General features: G+C 49.7%; 1 protein-coding gene across 2 annotated transcripts in view; it reads left to right on the top strand.

The window, feature by feature from the left end:
* The window catches only part of LOC120990371 (lysine-specific demethylase 3A-A-like), a 66,082-nt gene that overhangs the window by 44,784 nt on the left and 3,845 nt on the right, over window positions 1-17,453 (top strand). For both annotated transcript variants that reach the window (XM_040419136.1, XM_040419137.1), the window contains 8 exons: window positions 2,535-2,774; window positions 2,933-3,104; window positions 4,558-4,648; window positions 4,774-4,904; window positions 5,047-5,166; window positions 5,259-5,398; window positions 7,460-7,636; window positions 7,756-7,890. In XM_040419136.1, coding sequence (XP_040275070.1) covers window positions 2,535-2,774; window positions 2,933-3,104; window positions 4,558-4,648; window positions 4,774-4,904; window positions 5,047-5,166; window positions 5,259-5,398; window positions 7,460-7,636; window positions 7,756-7,890 — 1,206 coding nt within the window. The remainder of the gene's footprint in view (window positions 1-2,534; window positions 2,775-2,932; window positions 3,105-4,557; window positions 4,649-4,773; window positions 4,905-5,046; window positions 5,167-5,258; window positions 5,399-7,459; window positions 7,637-7,755; window positions 7,891-17,453) is intronic.

Raw genomic sequence — 17,453 nt, 5'->3', positions numbered from 1 at the left:
GACGAGAAAAAGATTTTACAGGTGAGTTTCACAAAAAATCTCCTTATATTAAAAGTTTAAATCGCCGCCTTTCTCCATTTTACATACAAAAATAAACAGATTAGGTCTCCCCACGGATCAAAAAGTTGTACATACCACAAAAATGGTACCAATAAAAATTACAGTTCGTTACTGTGGTCACAAACCGACCTTTGATGTGATGCGGTGTCCTAATAGTTCTGAAGTTGAGTGTCTGCTCGAGGTCACGGCATAGAGACACATACAAGATGTGTTGTGTTGGAAGTTGTGTTCCTCATAATGCTCTCTTTTAGGGTCTATTCACAAGTCAGTATTTTGTAATCTGCATTCATTTCAATGGCCCGGCAAAAAATGCAGACAGTACTCATCCGTTCTATTCTGCGGATCCGCAAAAAAAAAAAATAGAGCTTGTCTTACTATAGTCCGCAAAATGAGGTTCGTGGTCCCTTTTGTAGTCGGTGGGTCCGCAAAAATGTGGATGACATGCGGAATGCATCAATATGTCATCCGCAATTGTGGATCCGTTTCCAGGAAATATAAAAAAAAAATTGTGTTTTTTAAAAAAAAATTTAAATTATTTTTTCTTTTTATTTACTATGTTTAGTTTGAGAGAACATGAATGGTCAGCATAGGTGAATTAGGGGCCCATGGTGGAAGTTGTACTCCTGCCTTCCCGTGTCTTGACATAATATTACGTCATGGTTAACTCCGGTTACCGCGCTGCATCGCGCGGTGACCGGAATAAGATGGCTGCCCTAATCGGCAGGCAGCCATCTTAGCTGAGGGCGAGCAGGAGTTTTTCCACTCCGATCGCTACGATTGGCCTGTTAGTGAAGACTAAATTCATTACAAGCCCCCTCGCGTGTAAAATCACTACATACACCCCCTGATACTTTTCACTTTACAAACACAAATAAAAATGTCCCATGCATCCCAGAGAATGTACTCCATTGAAGAGGCATATGCCTTCTTTGCCTCTGAAACGGAGTCTGCAAGTGAGGAAGAAGAGGATGCCACATTCCTCTACTCTTTCACCATCATCCGGTGATGAGGAACCCTCAAGGAGACGCCCCAGGAGATCTCCTATGGACCACACCGCCTGAGGATTATGAGCCTCAAATTCCAGAGTTTGTGGGAAACTCTGGAATCCAGATTGACTGCCCGGGCTTCACAGAAATAAAAAAAATTCTAAATCTTTTTCTCTGACGATTTCATAAATTTGATGGTGACCCAAACAATTTATATGCCCAGCAGTTTATTGCTCAAAACCCGACATCCTCATATGCAAGACCCCTAGGTTGGACCCCAGTAAATGCAGCCGGCATAATGACGTTTTTGGGGGGCACGGTACAGAATTAAAATGTACAAGCTGTGCGAGAGTACCAGTACCTCCGAGTAAATCTACGGGTTCTGAGTTTATGAAGGGAAAGATTCCCGAATACAACCCCCTGAATTTTCGTTTTCACAGCCAAGTGCTTTTAAAGGTGTGTAGTTTCCAGAATGGGGTCACTTTTTGGGGGTTTCGACTCTAGGGGTACATCAGGGTGTGTTCAATTACGAGATGGTGCCTGTCAATTATTCAGGAGAAAGCTGCCTTCCAGAAGCTATTTGGTGCTCCTTTCCTTCTGACCCCTGTGGTACGCCCATATAGCAGTATACAAGCACATATTAGGGTATTTCCGTAATCAGTAGAAAATGGGCAATAAATTAGGCGGTGCATTTTCTCCAGTTCTCCCATGTGAAAGTGAAAAAATTTCGACCTAAGTGACTTAATAACTGAATTTGTTCTTTAAAAAAATTAGTTTTGTAAAATTTCTGGAAAATCTAAAATTTGCATCTAAATTTCAAAGCCATCTGACATCCTAAAAAAAGACATTTCCAAAATGATGCCAACATAAAGTAGACATATGGGGAATGATGATTAACTATTTTATTAGGGGTGTCTATCTGTCTTAAATGTAGAAAATTTCAAAGATAGTGAATTTTTCAGAATTTTCTGTAAATTTTTATGTTTTTCCCAAATAAAGGAAAAATATATATATTGACTCAAATTTATCACTTACATAAAGTACAACGTGTCATGAGAAAACAATCTCAGAATCTGTTAGATCAGTAAATCCATGCCAAAGGTATTAACACATAAAGTGACACAGGTCAGATTTGCAAAAATAGGCCTGGGCAGGAAGGTGAAAACAGCTCTAGGGTAGAAGGGGTTAATGAGTCGCACATAGGCTTGCAGGGTAGCTACCCATGGGTGGTACTGGAGAGAGTTTCCTTCCATCTGGAGGAGAGCTAGTTTGCATGATGTTTCTTCCGAAATCAATGACGTGCCATTCAAACATGCACGTGATTGAACATAACTAATATTTTCATAAATATATTTTTAGTTTTTTTACTAACAAATTTGTTATACCTTTCATTTATATGTATGTATTCGACAAAAAAGAACAAGGGACAACGATCCTTCAATGTAGAGAATATTAAAAAGCTTTTTTTGTGTGTGCTTTTGTTTGCAGCCTGAGGGTGGTGGTGAGAAGAGCACACCTAAACTGCTCGATGACATATTTGCATCTTTGGTTCAAACCAAGCCTATGACTGACCCAGTAAAGAGGCCACAAGGCCTTGCTGTTCAGCCCTGTCTGATGGGATTCAATACGCCACACTACTGGCTCTGTGACAATAGGTTGCTTTGTCTGCAAGATCCTACCAATAAGAGCAACTGGAACGTCTTCCGTGAATGTTGGAAACAAGGACAGGTAAGCGATATTAGAGTAAATCAGCGCTCTTGCTCTCTTTACTCTGGCCAGTGCTTTTATTGCTTCTGGTCCATTGTCTGCGATTCTTAGTCACCAGAAGATCTGGTGCTGCTTTGGTTTCCGATTTACGTGTTCATCATATAATTTCTGTCTTCCAGCCTGTCATGGTATCTGGAGTGCACCATAAATTGAATTCGGACCTGTGGAGACCCGAATCCTTCAGGGATGAGTTTGGGGAGCAAGAAGTTGACTTGGTGAACTGTAGGACGAACGATATCATCACAGGAGCCACTGTTGGAGAATTCTGGGACGGCTTTGAACATATATCAAGTAAATATCATTTGATCTGTTCACTTTTTACAAGAATCTGAAGTGCAAATTTAAAGGGGTTGTCCAGGTGTAGGCAAACATGGCTGCTTTGCGCCAGAAACAATACCACAGGTGTCCATGGGTTGTGTCTGGTATTATGAAAATAAGTATCATAGATGTGGCACTTGTTTTGGATGTAAGGGGCCATGTTTTCTAATCCTGGACAACCCATAACTCTAGACATCTTTTCCCCAGAACTGGAACCATGTTTGTCCATGTGCTGTGTCTTGTATTACCGTTAAAACCCTGTTCTGGTGAATGAGGCAGATTCTGCCTTTGCACAGATATTGCGCTGTTTCTGGAATGAAAGTCGATCCTTAGAAGATGGCAGGAGAGCTGACACTTTCATATTTTTTTTTAAGTTGTTTTCCAGTACTACAAAATTGATGACTTTTTAATAGGCCCTCAATAGTACATCGGTAAAGGACTTCTGACACTTGCGGATCAGCCGACCGGGCACCTTGTCCCTTCAGTGGTTACCAGGCACAGCTATGCATGTTTGGTTGTGCCCGCTACTGCATCTCGGTACCATTTACTTGAACGAGACTGAGCTATAGAATGTGCATAGGCACTGGTAAATAAATGTACTGCCGGATAAAGGAAGAGGACGTAGCGCGTTCTGGAGTGCTGTGGTTACTTGAGTAAGCTGATCGTCCGGGGTCTCGGAGATCTGATATTTATGGCTTATCCTAAGGATAGGTGATCCATTTTGTAGTCACAGAGAACACATCACCCGTAGTCTATAGTCACAAAGGCCGGATCACCCCTTTAAGGCTAGAAAGTATCTGACAGTAAATGTTTTTAAAGGGATTTCCAGCAGGAAGTGCAGAAAAATATATATTATTGAAAAATCTATTCTGCTGAGCATCTCCAGATACGTGACGGATTTAAATGAATCTGTCACCAGCGACCTCAGCTGTTTGCACAGACACCTAGCTGTGGTTCACCTGATTAAAACGCTATTTTTCTTTTGTTGATCTAAAGCTCCCGAGTTATACTTTTTTAAAATATACAAATTAGAGCTTTAGTGCAATGCAGGCGTCACCATTGCTCTTATTGCGCCCAAGCTCCACTCCTTTCTGCGGCCAGATCCTGATGGAGGGCCAGACAGTGGCAAAGCAGCATGAGAGGGGCGAAGATGGGTACAACAAGAGCAATGGTGACGCACTCATTGCACCAAAGGCCTCATTTGCATATTAAGATAAAGTGTCATAACAGAGCCTTGGATCAACAAAATAAAAACAGCATTTTAATCAGGGGAACCACAACTACGTGTCTGTGCAAAAGGCTGGGTAGGGGGATCGCTGGTGACAGATTCCCTTTAAAAGCCACGGGGCTGATTAAAATCTGTGGTTCTGTCAGGTTTAGTCTTGAGGTTTACTGTGTCTGTAAGATACGTCTCCTTCTGTTACAGGACGTCTTAAAAATGATGCTGGAGAACCAATGGTGCTGAAATTGAAGGACTGGCCTCCTGGTGAAGACTTCAGAGATATGATGCTATCGCGGTACGTCCTCTACGTCCTGTTCCTCACATTTCACTACATTTATGTGTGAGAAATGCTTTCCACGATGTTGTACTGTAGATCATAGATGGTCCGCATGTAGTAACCTTATGATTCTCCTCCCACAGGTTTGATGATTTAATGAACAATATTCCACTGCCCGAATACACAAAGAGAGAAGGCAAGCTAAATCTCGCCGCTCGGCTTCCTCCTTACTTCGTTCGTCCTGACTTGGGGCCTAAAATGTACAATGCGTATGGTAAGACGTCATTAGAATTTGATATTTATGGTCCGTACAGATGGTTCCTGCATATGTGATATCTGAGCAATTTGGTTAAAACTATCTTGGTAAAAAGCTCTGACACCATATTTGTTTTATTTTTTTTTTACATTTAATTTAGGTTTAATTACTCCAGAGGATCGGAAATATGGAACAACCAACCTCCACCTGGATGTGTCTGATGCGACTAATGTGATGGTCTATGTAGGAATCCCAAAGGATGGGGGTGATCAGGAGCAAGGTAGGGTTCCTGTTTAGTTCACGCATGAAGGACATTGTTTTTGTAGCTGCTAATTTGAGATGTTAATCACTTTTGCTGGGTTTCTGTTACAGAAGTGCTTAGGACCATACAGGACGGAGATGCAGACGAATTGACCATTAAGAGATTTGTGGAGTTCCAGGAGAAGCCTGGAGCTTTGTGGCATATCTATGCAGCAAAGGACACTGAGAAAATCCGGCAGTTCTTGAAAAAGGTATTTAAATAAAGTGAGAGAAATGGCTTTAAAGGGGTTAACCCAAGAAGCAGAACAAAACTCTGAATTAGTTAACATTCATGATCTAATAAGTTCACTTTCTGTTGGGAGGGCAGCATTGTGCCCAACATGACTCTTAAAGGGGTTGTCTCACTTTAGCAAATGGCATTTATCATGTATAGAAAGTTAATACAAGGCACTAATGCATTGTTATTATCCATATTGCCTCCTTTGCTGCCTGGATTAATTTTTTCATCACGTTATACACTGCTAATATCCAGGGGTTACGACCACCCTGCAGTCCAGCAGCGGTGGCCGTGCTTGCACACTATAGGAAAAGGCACCAGCCTGTCTGGTTGGAGCGCACATAGGCACACATACAGCAGTCCACGTCCTGGCCACCTCATGTCTGCACTGCAGTGGTGGCCATAACTCCTGAAAACGGGCCGTGTATAATGTGATGGCAAAATAAACCAAGGAGGCAATATGTACAGTCACAATACATTAGTATTAATGTTTCTACATGATTTGTCTACAACTGAAAATCACGAAATTCCCCAAAAATGTTGATTATATCTATAATAGTCTACTTATTTGACCACATTACCCAATTATGCCAGGCCACTTGTAAATAACATGTTTTTAATTTATTAGAACTAGTAGCAATTTGGGATAGACATGTTCTGGTGAATGTTGACTTACTCATCTGATCAAACATTGCGATGACTGCTGGGGACCTGTGAGCCACCAGACCCCTGTCAGATCACTGTAAAGCCTCTTTCACACAAGCGTATTTGGAATCCATATATCATCGGATTTTATGTACCGTAAATCTGCTGCTAGTATTAGAGCTAGCTCGCGCATCGCGAGATTACGGCGCTCTAGCTTTCTGACGTCGGGGAGCAAGGAGGAGATTCTGAGGAGGGCGGTGCTGGGCTCCTTCACGCTGGACTCATCTCAGAGACAGGACTCATCTCAGGTTAATTTGCATATGTATCAAATCGGGTTTTTTACACAATAAAAGCACACAGAGCTATGGGGACTGGGTATTGTGGATGTTTTAGCGGCCATCTAGCAACCCATGTCCTCAGCTCTATACACAAAATCCCGGTGACAGGTTGCCTTTAAAGAATAGGGCGATCCCTAGTTTTGTGCGTATTGCTTCCAAATATGCATATTCTAGTCTATGGGAGTGCATCAAAGATGCAGGAAGGAGGGAATCCGCATGTAAATCCAGATGAAGTACTGATGACAGTCTGGAGGGTTTATCATCTCTAATCTGTGTGTATTCTAGAGGCTGAATAAGCACTGATTTCCATGTGCTCGTGTGGAACGGCAGTGATGACTAGAGCAGTGATGACTAACCTCTGGCGCTCCAGTTGTGAAACTATGACTCCCAGTGTGTTCCAGTCATTTCTTTGGAGTTCTGAGAACAGCCAAGCAAGTGTACATCTTGGGAGTTGTAGTTTTACCACAGCTGGAGTTTTTCCATCACAGACTTAGAGGGTAAGAACACACGTGGGTAATTTTTTTTTTTTTTACTTGTTAAAAAACTGATGTTAGCTGAAAAGTCTATGGGAAATATGTAATACAGAGCAAACAAGGGTTTTTTGCCTAGCTTTATTTATATTTTTCCTGGTGTTTTGTCATTCCCCTGAACAAAACTTCCTTCCATACATTTTTTCACATGTCTGATTTATATGCTTCCCAGCACAGCGCCATATATTGTATAGTGGCTCCATTCACTTCAGTGGGGCCGAGCACCACACCAAGCATAGCCGTTATACAGTGTACGGCGCTGTTCTTGGAAGGCAGCGGAGCTCACGAGCGCTGGTGCCTTCTCAAACAGCTGATCGGTGTGGGTCTTAGGCTTCGGACCCCCACTATCATATACTGAGGATAGGTCATCAGTTTCAAAATCTCAGAAAACCCCTTTAATTAGACTAAAGATTATCAGCCGTAAATGGCATTATTGCCTGTGATACTAGTGACTGATCCGGTTTGTGAACTTGACCCAGATGAATGAATGCCCATTGTTTTTTGTTCTTTTGTCTTCATTAGGTGGCAGAAGAACAAGGCCAAGAGAACCCTCCAGATCATGATCCAATTCATGATCAGAGTTGGTACCTGGATAGTACGTTAAGGAAGAGGCTCCTCCAAGAACATGGGGTTCAGGGATGGGCCATTGTACAATTCTTGGGAGATGCTGTCTTCATTCCAGCCGGAGCCCCCCATCAGGTATGGGTCCTCTAAATGCTTAGAATGTAGCATCCTTTCTTCCCCCTCACGCCTATTGTTACACTGACATGCTTGATGCTGATGTGTGCTTGTTCTAATACCTTCTCTGATCTTCTCAGGTTCACAACTTGTACAGCTGCATAAAAGTTGCCGAGGACTTTGTTTCTCCGGAACACGTGAAGCACTGCTTCTGTCTGACTCAGGAATTCCGCTATCTCTCCCATACGCACACAAATCACGAGGACAAGCTTCAGGTACCTATCCGCTGTGCAGAGTTATGATAGATGGTGTGATTTCCAGGGCACTGAGAAATAAATGTCCATCTTATGATCACTTTTCCTTTAAAACTGGATGTAAAAATAAAGGGGTTGTCTGGGAATAAAAAAAAAACGTGCCCGCAGCTTGCCTTTGCTATTGAAAGATAGACTTAGCTTTAGCTGCCCCATGCCGCTCTGGTCCTGTGCACTGGCTCCTGCGTGTGGATCTTCCGGTCCGTGGCTAGTTTACTTCCTCCGGGCATGGGCTCGGTCTCCTGCCCTGCTGCAGGACAACCCCTTTTAAGAGCTCATGCATACCAGCAATAATAAAGGGAACCTGTCATCAACTTTATGCTAACCTCACTGAGGGCATCAGAAAATAGTGACAGAAATTCTGATTTGTGGTGTGTCACTCATGAGCTAAAAGTAAGCAGTTGCCGAGAACCAGCATCATAATCATTGCAGCCCAGGCATTGAAAAGAGTCCGATCTTCCTGAGAAGGGTCATGGTTATTCCTAATCTCCTGCTCTTTCTGTCCATCTGCTGATGATTGGCAGTTCTCTCCTAGAGAGAAAGGGAGAAAACTAGGTAGAAGATTCAGCAGGTGGGCAGGAGAGCAGGAATTCATGAATAACCATGACTCTTCTCAGGTGGCCGGGACTCTTTTCCAGGCCCCAGTCTGCAATGATTGTGATGTTGGTTCTCGGCAACCACTTTTCTCGCCCATATTCATTGGGGGACACAGGAACCGTGGGTATAGCTATGTCCTCTAGGAGGCGTTGACACTAGTAAAAGCTGTTAGCTCCTCCCCTGGCAGCTATACCGCCTCCAGCCTGGAGAGAGAGCTTCAGTTTTTTCTAGTGTCAATAGGAGGCAAGACCTCCCTGCTCTGCAGGGATCTCCTGAAGATTTTTTATTTTAGTTTTATTTTCTCGCCCATATTCCTTGGGGGACACAGGAAACCATGGGTATAGCTCTGCTCCCTAGGAGGCGTGACACTAAGTGAAAGCTGTAAGCCCCTCCTCCATCAACTATACCCTTCAGCCTGGAGAAGAGACTGCCAGTTTTTGCTTAGTGTCCAAGGAGGCAAGACACCCCCTGCTTATGCAGGGTTGTTTTCCTATGATTTTTTATTTTTGCGTTATTTGTTTTTAATTCGATTTTTTTTTTTCTACCTACAGGGACAACAGAGGCGCATTAGACCCCTCTGTTTCTCCCGGGGTTGAGTTGCGCCAGTGCCGGTAATTCCGCACTGCCGCCTCCCCCACAGAAGACAAGGTGGACCAGGGCAGCCTCGCTCCCCTGCGTCCCGCCAGCTCAGGGTCGCCCGCACGCCAAGTCCCTCCCCCGGCTTCCTGCCACTGCGGTGCCAGGAGCTGAAGGGGCGACCCCCGCTGGATGGACTGAGGGCGAAGACAGCGTATGGTGAGAGTGGCTGCTCCAGCCTCCCCTTCCTCCCTCCCACCGCTGCTACATCCCCCATGGCCGCTGCTACATCCCCCATGGCCACTGCTACATGGCCACTGCTACATCGCCTCCCACCCCCCCCCCCCCCCGGGCATATCGGGACAGTTACCGGGCATAGTTTGGAGGGGAGTTTATCTGGGCAAGTCCTTGGCAGGGACGCTGCCTTACAGGGGACGGCTGCAGGCAAGCAAGCCGTCTGCCATATCCAGGCGCGGCGGGGGCCGCTTACTTGGCGTGAACGGCGCCATTTCATGGCCGGCACTTCATCACCTTGGGGGTTAAAATCATTTTGCCGCGCGGCTCTGCTTCTGCTTCAGCGCGGCAGAGGGGGGGCGGAGCTTCCTACATGTGCTCCGCTACTTCCGGTTTCTTCGGGCTCCACTTCTCACAGTGCTGCGTGGAATCCTCTCTGCCGTGCGATCCTGAAGCCATTCATCTCCATGCTGCTGCCTCTCCTCCACAGCCTCCTCAGTCTGTTCCCCTTACCGCTGCCGCTTGCATCATCCGGGTCTGGTAGGACTGTTAACCCCCTCCGTGCCACAGTACTGTTGCTTGGGTGTTATCCCCGTTCCTTTTCTTTGGGGTCTCCCACTTTAAGTGCAACATCTTTTTTCTACCATGTCAGACCCTTCTGCAGCCGCCAAGCCTTGGTACCATGCCTGTACTGCTTGTAGGGAACCCTTTCCCCGGGGGCAGTCTGATCCGCACTGTACTGCATGCCGAGCTCCACCGCAGCCTCAGTCGCCCGCTGTGTCGCTCCCTGCTTCCTCTGACCCGCCTGACTGGGCTAGATCCCTGTCCCAGGCCGTGGAAAGCCTCACTCATGTCGTGGGCCGCCTAATAGACAGGCCACCTACCCCGCAGGACGCCACTCTGACTGTCGCGCCCTCTGGGTCCACTGCTTCTGCCGCTGCAGCGGGTTCACTCTCTCCTAGTAACCCCTCCCGAGCTAGGCACTCTCAGAAGCGTATTAGAGTAGAGCGAGCCTCCTCCTCTGAGGCCTCACTCTCCCCGCCACGCGTGCGCACCCAGACGGGCCTCTCCTCTCCAAGGGATTCGCTCTCTGAAGGTGAATTGGCGGTTTCAGATTTGGAAATGGACTCGGCCCTGCCGATGGGTCAACTCATCTCTGATATTCGTGACACCTTTAAGGTGCAGGATGACCCCCCTAGCTCTGACGCAGCTAGCGTCTCCTTTATCAGACCCAGGCAGGCCTCAAAAGTCTTTCCAATCCACTCTGATTTCTCCTCCGTGGTGTCTAAGGCTTGGGCTCGCCCGGACGCCCGTTTTGTCAACCCCAAGAAGCTGGACATTTGCTATCCTTTTCCAGCCGATGTCGTGGCCACCTGGTCTTCCCCACCCAAGGTGGACCCCCCTGTGGCCCGGCTGTCAAAGAACACGGCCATCCCTGTTCCCGACGGGTCCTCTCTTCAGTCAGCGGAGGACCGTCGCATGGAGACCCTTTCCAAGGGCATTTTTGCTGCCTCCGGTTCTGCTCTCAGACCGGTTTTTGCCTCTGCTTGGGCAGGGAAAGCAATCTCTGCTTGGGGTGCGCAGCTGGAACAGGAGTTGGACTCGGACGTCCCCATCCAGGACCTACGTTCCTTGGCCCAGCTTATTATTCGGGCCGGGAATTTTGTTTGTGAGGCCTCCCTTGATGCGGGAGCCCTTATTGCACGCTCCTCCGCCCTGGCAGTTGCCGTCAGGAGGGAGCTCTGGCTGAAGGTTTGGAAAGCGGACGCTGCCTCCAAACGTTCCTTGGCGGGGCTACCATTTGCGGGTTCCCGCCTTTTCGGGGTCCGCTTAGACGAACTTATTTCGGAGGCCACGGGTGGTAAAAGCACCCATCTTCCTCAACCCCAAGCCAGGGGTGCCCCCCGCGGACGCCCTGGTGCGTCTCGTTTTTGGTCCTCCCGCAGGGCCTCTGGGGCTCCCACCACAGCTGCCGCTTCGGCTCCTCCCCAGGATAAGCGTAGGAAGCCGTTTTTTCGGGCGCAGCCCTCCTGGCGCAAGCCGCAGGCTGCCCGCACACCCGCAGCAAAACAGTCCTCTGCCTGAAGGCGCGCCCCCACCCACCCGGGTGGGGGGCCGGCTCCTCCTTTTCAGGGACGTCTGGATGGCTCACGTCTCCGACGCCTGGGCCCTCGAAATTGTGTCCTCCGGATACAAAATCGAATTTGCATCCTTCCCTCCAGATCGGTTCTTTCGCTCCCGCCCGCCGCGGGACCCGAAAAGCGCGGCTGTGTTCTCCGCGGCCGTTCAAGCCTTACTGGACAGAGGGGTAATTACCCCCGTTCCTCTAGAGGAAAGGTTCCAAGGGTTCTACTCGAACCTCTTTGTAGTTCCCAAGAAGGGAGATTCGGTGCGGCCCATTTTGGACCTCAAAAAGCTCAACCGTTTTCTCCTCCTTCGACGGTTTCGGATGGAGTCCCTCCTGTTGCCAGCCCCCCGGGTGTTCACCAAGGTCCTGGCCCCGGTTTTGGCCTTACTCCGTTCCAGGGGTGTTTTTCTGCTACCGTACTTGGACGATATCCTCATCAAGGCTCCGTCCCTTTCTCAAGCGGTTGCCAGCGTGGATCTCACTCTAGAGACTCTGGCGAGGTTCGGTTGGGTCATCAACTTCCCCAAGTCCTCCCTTCCCCCCTCCAGACAACTAGTCTTCCTGGGAATGCTTTTAGACACGGGAGCGGCGGAGGTACGTCTTCCCTCGGAAAAACGTCTGATCCTCCGTGGGGCGGTTCGGGGTCTCCTTCTCCACCGTCAACCGTCCTTCCGCTTCTGCATGCGGGTCTTGGGGCAAATGGTTGCCTGCTTCGAGGCGATCCCATTTGCGCAGTTTCACTCCCGCCCTCTCCAACGGGCGATCCTCTCCTCCTGGGACAAATCGCCGGAGTCTCTGGATCATCCCTTCCATCTATCGCCTCCGGTGCGGTCATCTCTCCGCTGGTGGTTACAGTCCCCTCTTCTGGGCAGGTCTTTTCTGCCACTCAACTGGTTGGTGGTTACAACCGATGCCAGTCTCTTGGGCTGGGGAGGCGTGTTTCCTCCCCGATCCGTCCAGGGCATTTGGTCTCCATCGGAGTCCAAACTCTCGATCAATGTCCTGGAGCTGAGAGCGGCCCTTCTGTCCCTACGACACTGGACTCATCTGCTGAAGGGTCATCCAGTTCGTGTACAATCGGACAACGCCACGGCTGTGGCGTACATAAACCACCAGGGGGGCACTCGCAGCGCTGCAGCAATGCGGGAGGTCACCAGCATTCTCCGTTGGGCGGAAGCCCACGTCCCGGCCCTATCTGCAATTTTTATTCCAGGGGTGGACAATTGGGCGGCGGACTTCCTCAGTCGCACCACCGTCGACCCCGGCGAGTGGTCTCTTCACCCGGAGGTATTCGAGGCCATTTGCCTTCGTTGGGGCATACCGGACGTGGACCTCATGGCCTCAAAATTCAATCACAAGGTCCCCGCCTATCTGTCCAGGGCCAGGGATCCGGGAGCTTGCGGAGCCGACGCCCTCGTTCTTCCTTGGCGAGGCTTCGCGCGCCCATACATATTCCCTCCCATCCCTCTCCTGCCCAAGGTCCTTCGGAAGATCGCGGCGGAAGGCGTCTCGGTGATTCTGGTCGCTCCGGACTGGCCCCGCCGGTCTTGGTATGCCGACCTCATGCTGCTCCTGGCAGACGCGCCCTGGCCGCTGCCCGCCAGGGAAGATCTTCTCTCTCAGGGACCGATCTTCCACCCGCGTTTAGGGTCCCTACGTTTGACGGCGTGGTTGTTGAGACCACCGTCCTGACACGTAGGGGTTTTTCTGCGGACGTCGTCCGCACCATGATCCGCGCCCGTAAGCCGTCCTCTTCTAGGATCTATTATAGGACCTGGAGGACCTTTTTGGGGTTCTGTGCCGATCTGGGGATTCCTCCGCTCCGCTTTTCTCTCCCCACCGTTTTGTCCTTCCTGCAGAGCGGACTGGCCCAAGGTCTAGGCCTTAGTTCTTTGAAGGGTCAGGTGTCTGCGCTGTCCATTTTGTTTCAGCGCCCACTGGCCCCCCTTGGTCCTGTCAAGACCTTCCTTCAGGGCGTGGCTCACGCGGTTCCCCCGTACCGCCCTCCAGTACCGCCCTGGGACCTGAACCTGGTACTCTCAGCGCTCCAAGCTTCTCCTTTCGAGCCTCTGCGGACGGTTTCCTTGCGACTTCTGTCCTGCAAGGTTATTTTCCTTGTAGCCGTCACCTCTCTTCGGAGGGTGTCCGAATTGGCTGCACTCTCCTGTCTGGAACCTTTCCTAGTGTTCCACCAGGACAAGGTGGTTCTTCGTCCGGTCCCTTCCTTCCTTCCTAAGGTGGTCTCCGCCTTTCATCTGAACGAGGACATCGTTCTCCCCTCTTTGTGTCCTTCCCCTTCCCACCCGCGGGAGAGGAAGCTTCATCGCCTGGACGTTGTCAGGGCGCTCAAGATTTACCTGGAAGTAACCAGCTCTTTCAGGCATACTGACTCGCTCTTTGTGGTCCCGGAAGGGTCGCGCAGAGGGATGGCGGCATCCAAAGTTGCTATCGCCCGTTTTGTCAGGATGGCTGTTACTGAGGCTTATCTCGCCAAGGGCAAGGTTCCGCCCCTTGGTGTTACCGCTCACTCCACTAGAGCGGTCGGGGCTTCCTGGGCTCAGAGGAATCGGGCTTCTACGGAGCAGATTTGCAAGGCGGCCACTTGGTCCTCCTTGCACACCTTCACCAAGTTCTACAGGGTGCATACTCATGCGTCGGCTGACGCTGCTTTAGGCCGTCTGGTGTTGCAGGCGGCAGTTGATTGATGCCTCTGGTGTTGGTCTAGTTTGTTCTGGTCCCTCCCTTCTGGGACTGCTCTGGAACGTCCCATGGTTTCCTGTGTCCCCCAAGGAATATGGGCGAGAAAAGGAGACTTTTGTATTACTTACCAGTAAAGTCTCTTTCTCGCTCTTCCTTGGGGGACCCGGCACCCGCCCTTCATTTGGGTTACAGTTGTGGTTCCGGCTTGGTTGCCCCCGTTGGGGCTCGACAGTTCTTTTTCCGGTTGGTGGTTATCTTTCACTACTTGGACACGCAACTGGCAGTCTCTTCTCCAGGCTGAAGGGTATAGCTGATGGAGGAGGGGCTTACAGCTTTCACTTAGTGTCACGCCTCCTAGGGAGCAGAGCTATACCCATGGTTTCCTGTGTCCCCCAAGGAAGAGCGAGAAAGAGACTTTACTGGTAAGTAATACAAAAGTCTCCTTTTTTCCTTCTTTTTCCGATGGGAAAACAGTGGACGCCTCACCTCCCTGTTCTCCCGGGGTTGAGTTGCGCCAGTGCCGGTCATCCTCACTGCTGCCTCCCCCACAGAAGACAAGGTGGACCAGGGCAGCCTCGCTCCCCTGCATCCCGCCAGCCAAGGGGTCACCCATCCAAGCCCCCCTTTTCCAGCGTCCTGCCACTACGGTGCCAGTAGCTGAAGGGTTGACCCTGCTGGACCAGAGGAGGGGTGAAGATGGCGGCAGGAAAGAGAAGAGAGGTGAGTACACGGGACTAGGTAAGTATGTCCCTCCTGGGTCGCCCCCTCCCTCCCTACCTGGTGGCAGTAATGCAGAGGTTAGCAAGGCAATCCAGCTCTTATAGCTGTGTGGTTAAATGCCTTGCCTCTGATACAGAAGGTCGTGGGTCGAGTCCCAGCAGAAACAGGGCTTTAGTATTGCCCAGCACCCTGCAGCCATTCCCTTCTTCCCCCTCTGGCAGGTTTTATTCATTGCCTAGCAGGGCGGCACATAGGGGGTTAATGTCAGTGGAACCCCTGGCAGGCTTTTTCCATGACAAAGCGGTGAGCAGGGAGTCCGAGCGCACGGCCAGACAGATAATGTCTGCCTGTGTTGGACTGCCATGACCAGAGATCCGGAGCAGACGCCGAGCGCGCCGCTCGGGAAAGGGTTAAACTTTGCAGGAAACTCGGCCGTGTACCGCACATGTTTTTTGCCCGGACACACCGGTGTCCGCGGGGTGGAGCCTCAGTCCGTTGCCAGGCGCGCTCATATTGCGGTGCATGGTCCCTCTGCGGTCAGGCCGATGCACTAATCGGCTGTGCGCAGGGGCCTTGGATTTCCGCCCTGCGGCTTGCTGAGGGCCGCACTTCGTCCCCCTGGGGGAGGGGATGTGCGCTCCGCGCCCTTCTCAGCTCTCCCCCAGTAACCTGCTAGCTCCGCTCCCAGTTATGAAGATGACCTTAACCCTTCGTGGCCGGCATATCTGGGGAGGAGTAGAGTTCTAAGGGGGCGTGGCACTCCCAGTACAATGTTCCTCATGATGGAGGAATTTAACCCTTTCCTGCCTCTTGTGCTTGAGGCCGTCATTTGAGTTAAAAGAAGAAGAAAATATATATATATATATATATATATATATATATATATATATATATATATATATATATATATATATATATATATATATATAATATGAGATGTGTGTCCATACGGCCACCCTCATTACCGACTGTCTGTGCGGTACCACACTGGGCCCGTGTTCTATCTCGGATAAGGAGCACCTCTTAGTTCCCAATCCGCCCTCCGAGCCGTTTGGTTGATAATTCCCTGCACAATTTAGTGATGGACCTCTGAAGAATTCCAATCCATCCCCTGTGGCCGTTGATGAATCTCCACCTCCACAATACAGTGGAGAGCCTCTGGAACTCCCAATCCACCCTCCGGGTCGTTTGGTTGCTAATTCCACCTGCGCAATTTAGTGATGGACCGCTGAGAAATTCCCAATCCGCCCTCCGGGTCGTTTGGTTGATAATTCTTTACCTACGAAATTCAATAGAGGACCTCTGGAATTCCCAATCCGCCCTTCGGGTCGTTTGGTTGATAATTCTCCACCTGCGCAATCCAGTAGGGGTCCGGTGGAACTCCCAGTCCACCCTCTGGGATCGTTTGGTTGATAATTCTTCGCCGGCGCCATTCAATTAGGGACCTCTGACCTTCCTAATCCGCCCTCCCGGGTCGTTTGGGGGATAATTCCCCACTTATGCAATCCATCTCCGAAGTCGCTTGTTGGTACTGCACCGCCTGCGCAATCCGGTAGATGGACCTCTACAAGATCCCATCCCACCCCCTGGGTAGTTTGGTTGATAAGTCCCCACCTGCGCAGTCCACAACTGCCAGGGGCGAGATTCTGAGGAGTAGACCTACGCATGAGTGGAACACAGCGCATCTTTTTTCCTCGCAACCCCACCCTTCCTCCCTGGGTCACGCTCAGACAAGGACTCGCCGTATACATGAATCCGAATTTCAGGATACAGTACCTGTCTTATACATTATCCTGCCATGGGTGGACTAAGTACAATGACATGGGTTTCGGGACCTGCTATATGCATATCCATTCATGGCGCGTTGACATTGTCACTGTTACATTGTGTGCTGTATGCATTACCCCCTTACTTAGGTGCACTCCCACAGGGTACAGGACTCTCCATATGCACTATGCATCCACCTTCCTTGGGTAGCTAATTACGCTACCATTGAATACGGTTCCGACTGTCGCACTAGCCTTTCGTAGGTGGAGTGTTGCACATCACCGTGCGTCTGTTGCATTACCTCCTTCCGCAAGTGATCAATAGCGGGGAATACCTAAACATCTTCGGATGCTACAATTCTGCGGCACCACGGCTCTAGGTGCCTTCGCTTATTTCCAAGGGGGCGTGACAACAGTCGGTTCTTGCAGGTGCCCGGCATTCTTACCCTAGTGCTATATGGGTGCCACCAGTGGACACTGTGGCTATTCCTTCCTTTGGTGCTGGTTTCGTGCATGATTATAACATCCTCTGTCTTCTCAGGGGGTTCCTAGCATCACTTATGTGTCCCAGAGACCCCTCCCCCCCCCCCCCCCCCCCCATCTCCATGGGCCTTCATTGTTCCAGTCGGTCATGATATTGTCCGCATCGATACGCAGTGCGTACACCATTGCACATATATGGTGAGTACGTTCCAGCGAGTCAAGTGTTTCACGGACTCTGTATTCTCTATCCACCATTCCCCATTCTCTGGGAAAGTAGTTATGCTGACACTCTAGTTTAGCTCCTACAACTTGTTCTACTCCAC

This window comes from Bufo bufo, chromosome 2, assembly GCF_905171765.1.
Source record: "Bufo bufo chromosome 2, aBufBuf1.1, whole genome shotgun sequence".
Lineage (NCBI taxonomy): Eukaryota > Metazoa > Chordata > Amphibia > Anura > Bufonidae > Bufo > Bufo bufo.
The sequence above is the reverse complement of the archived record's forward strand: the minus strand, read 5'-3'. Positions and strand labels throughout refer to the sequence as shown.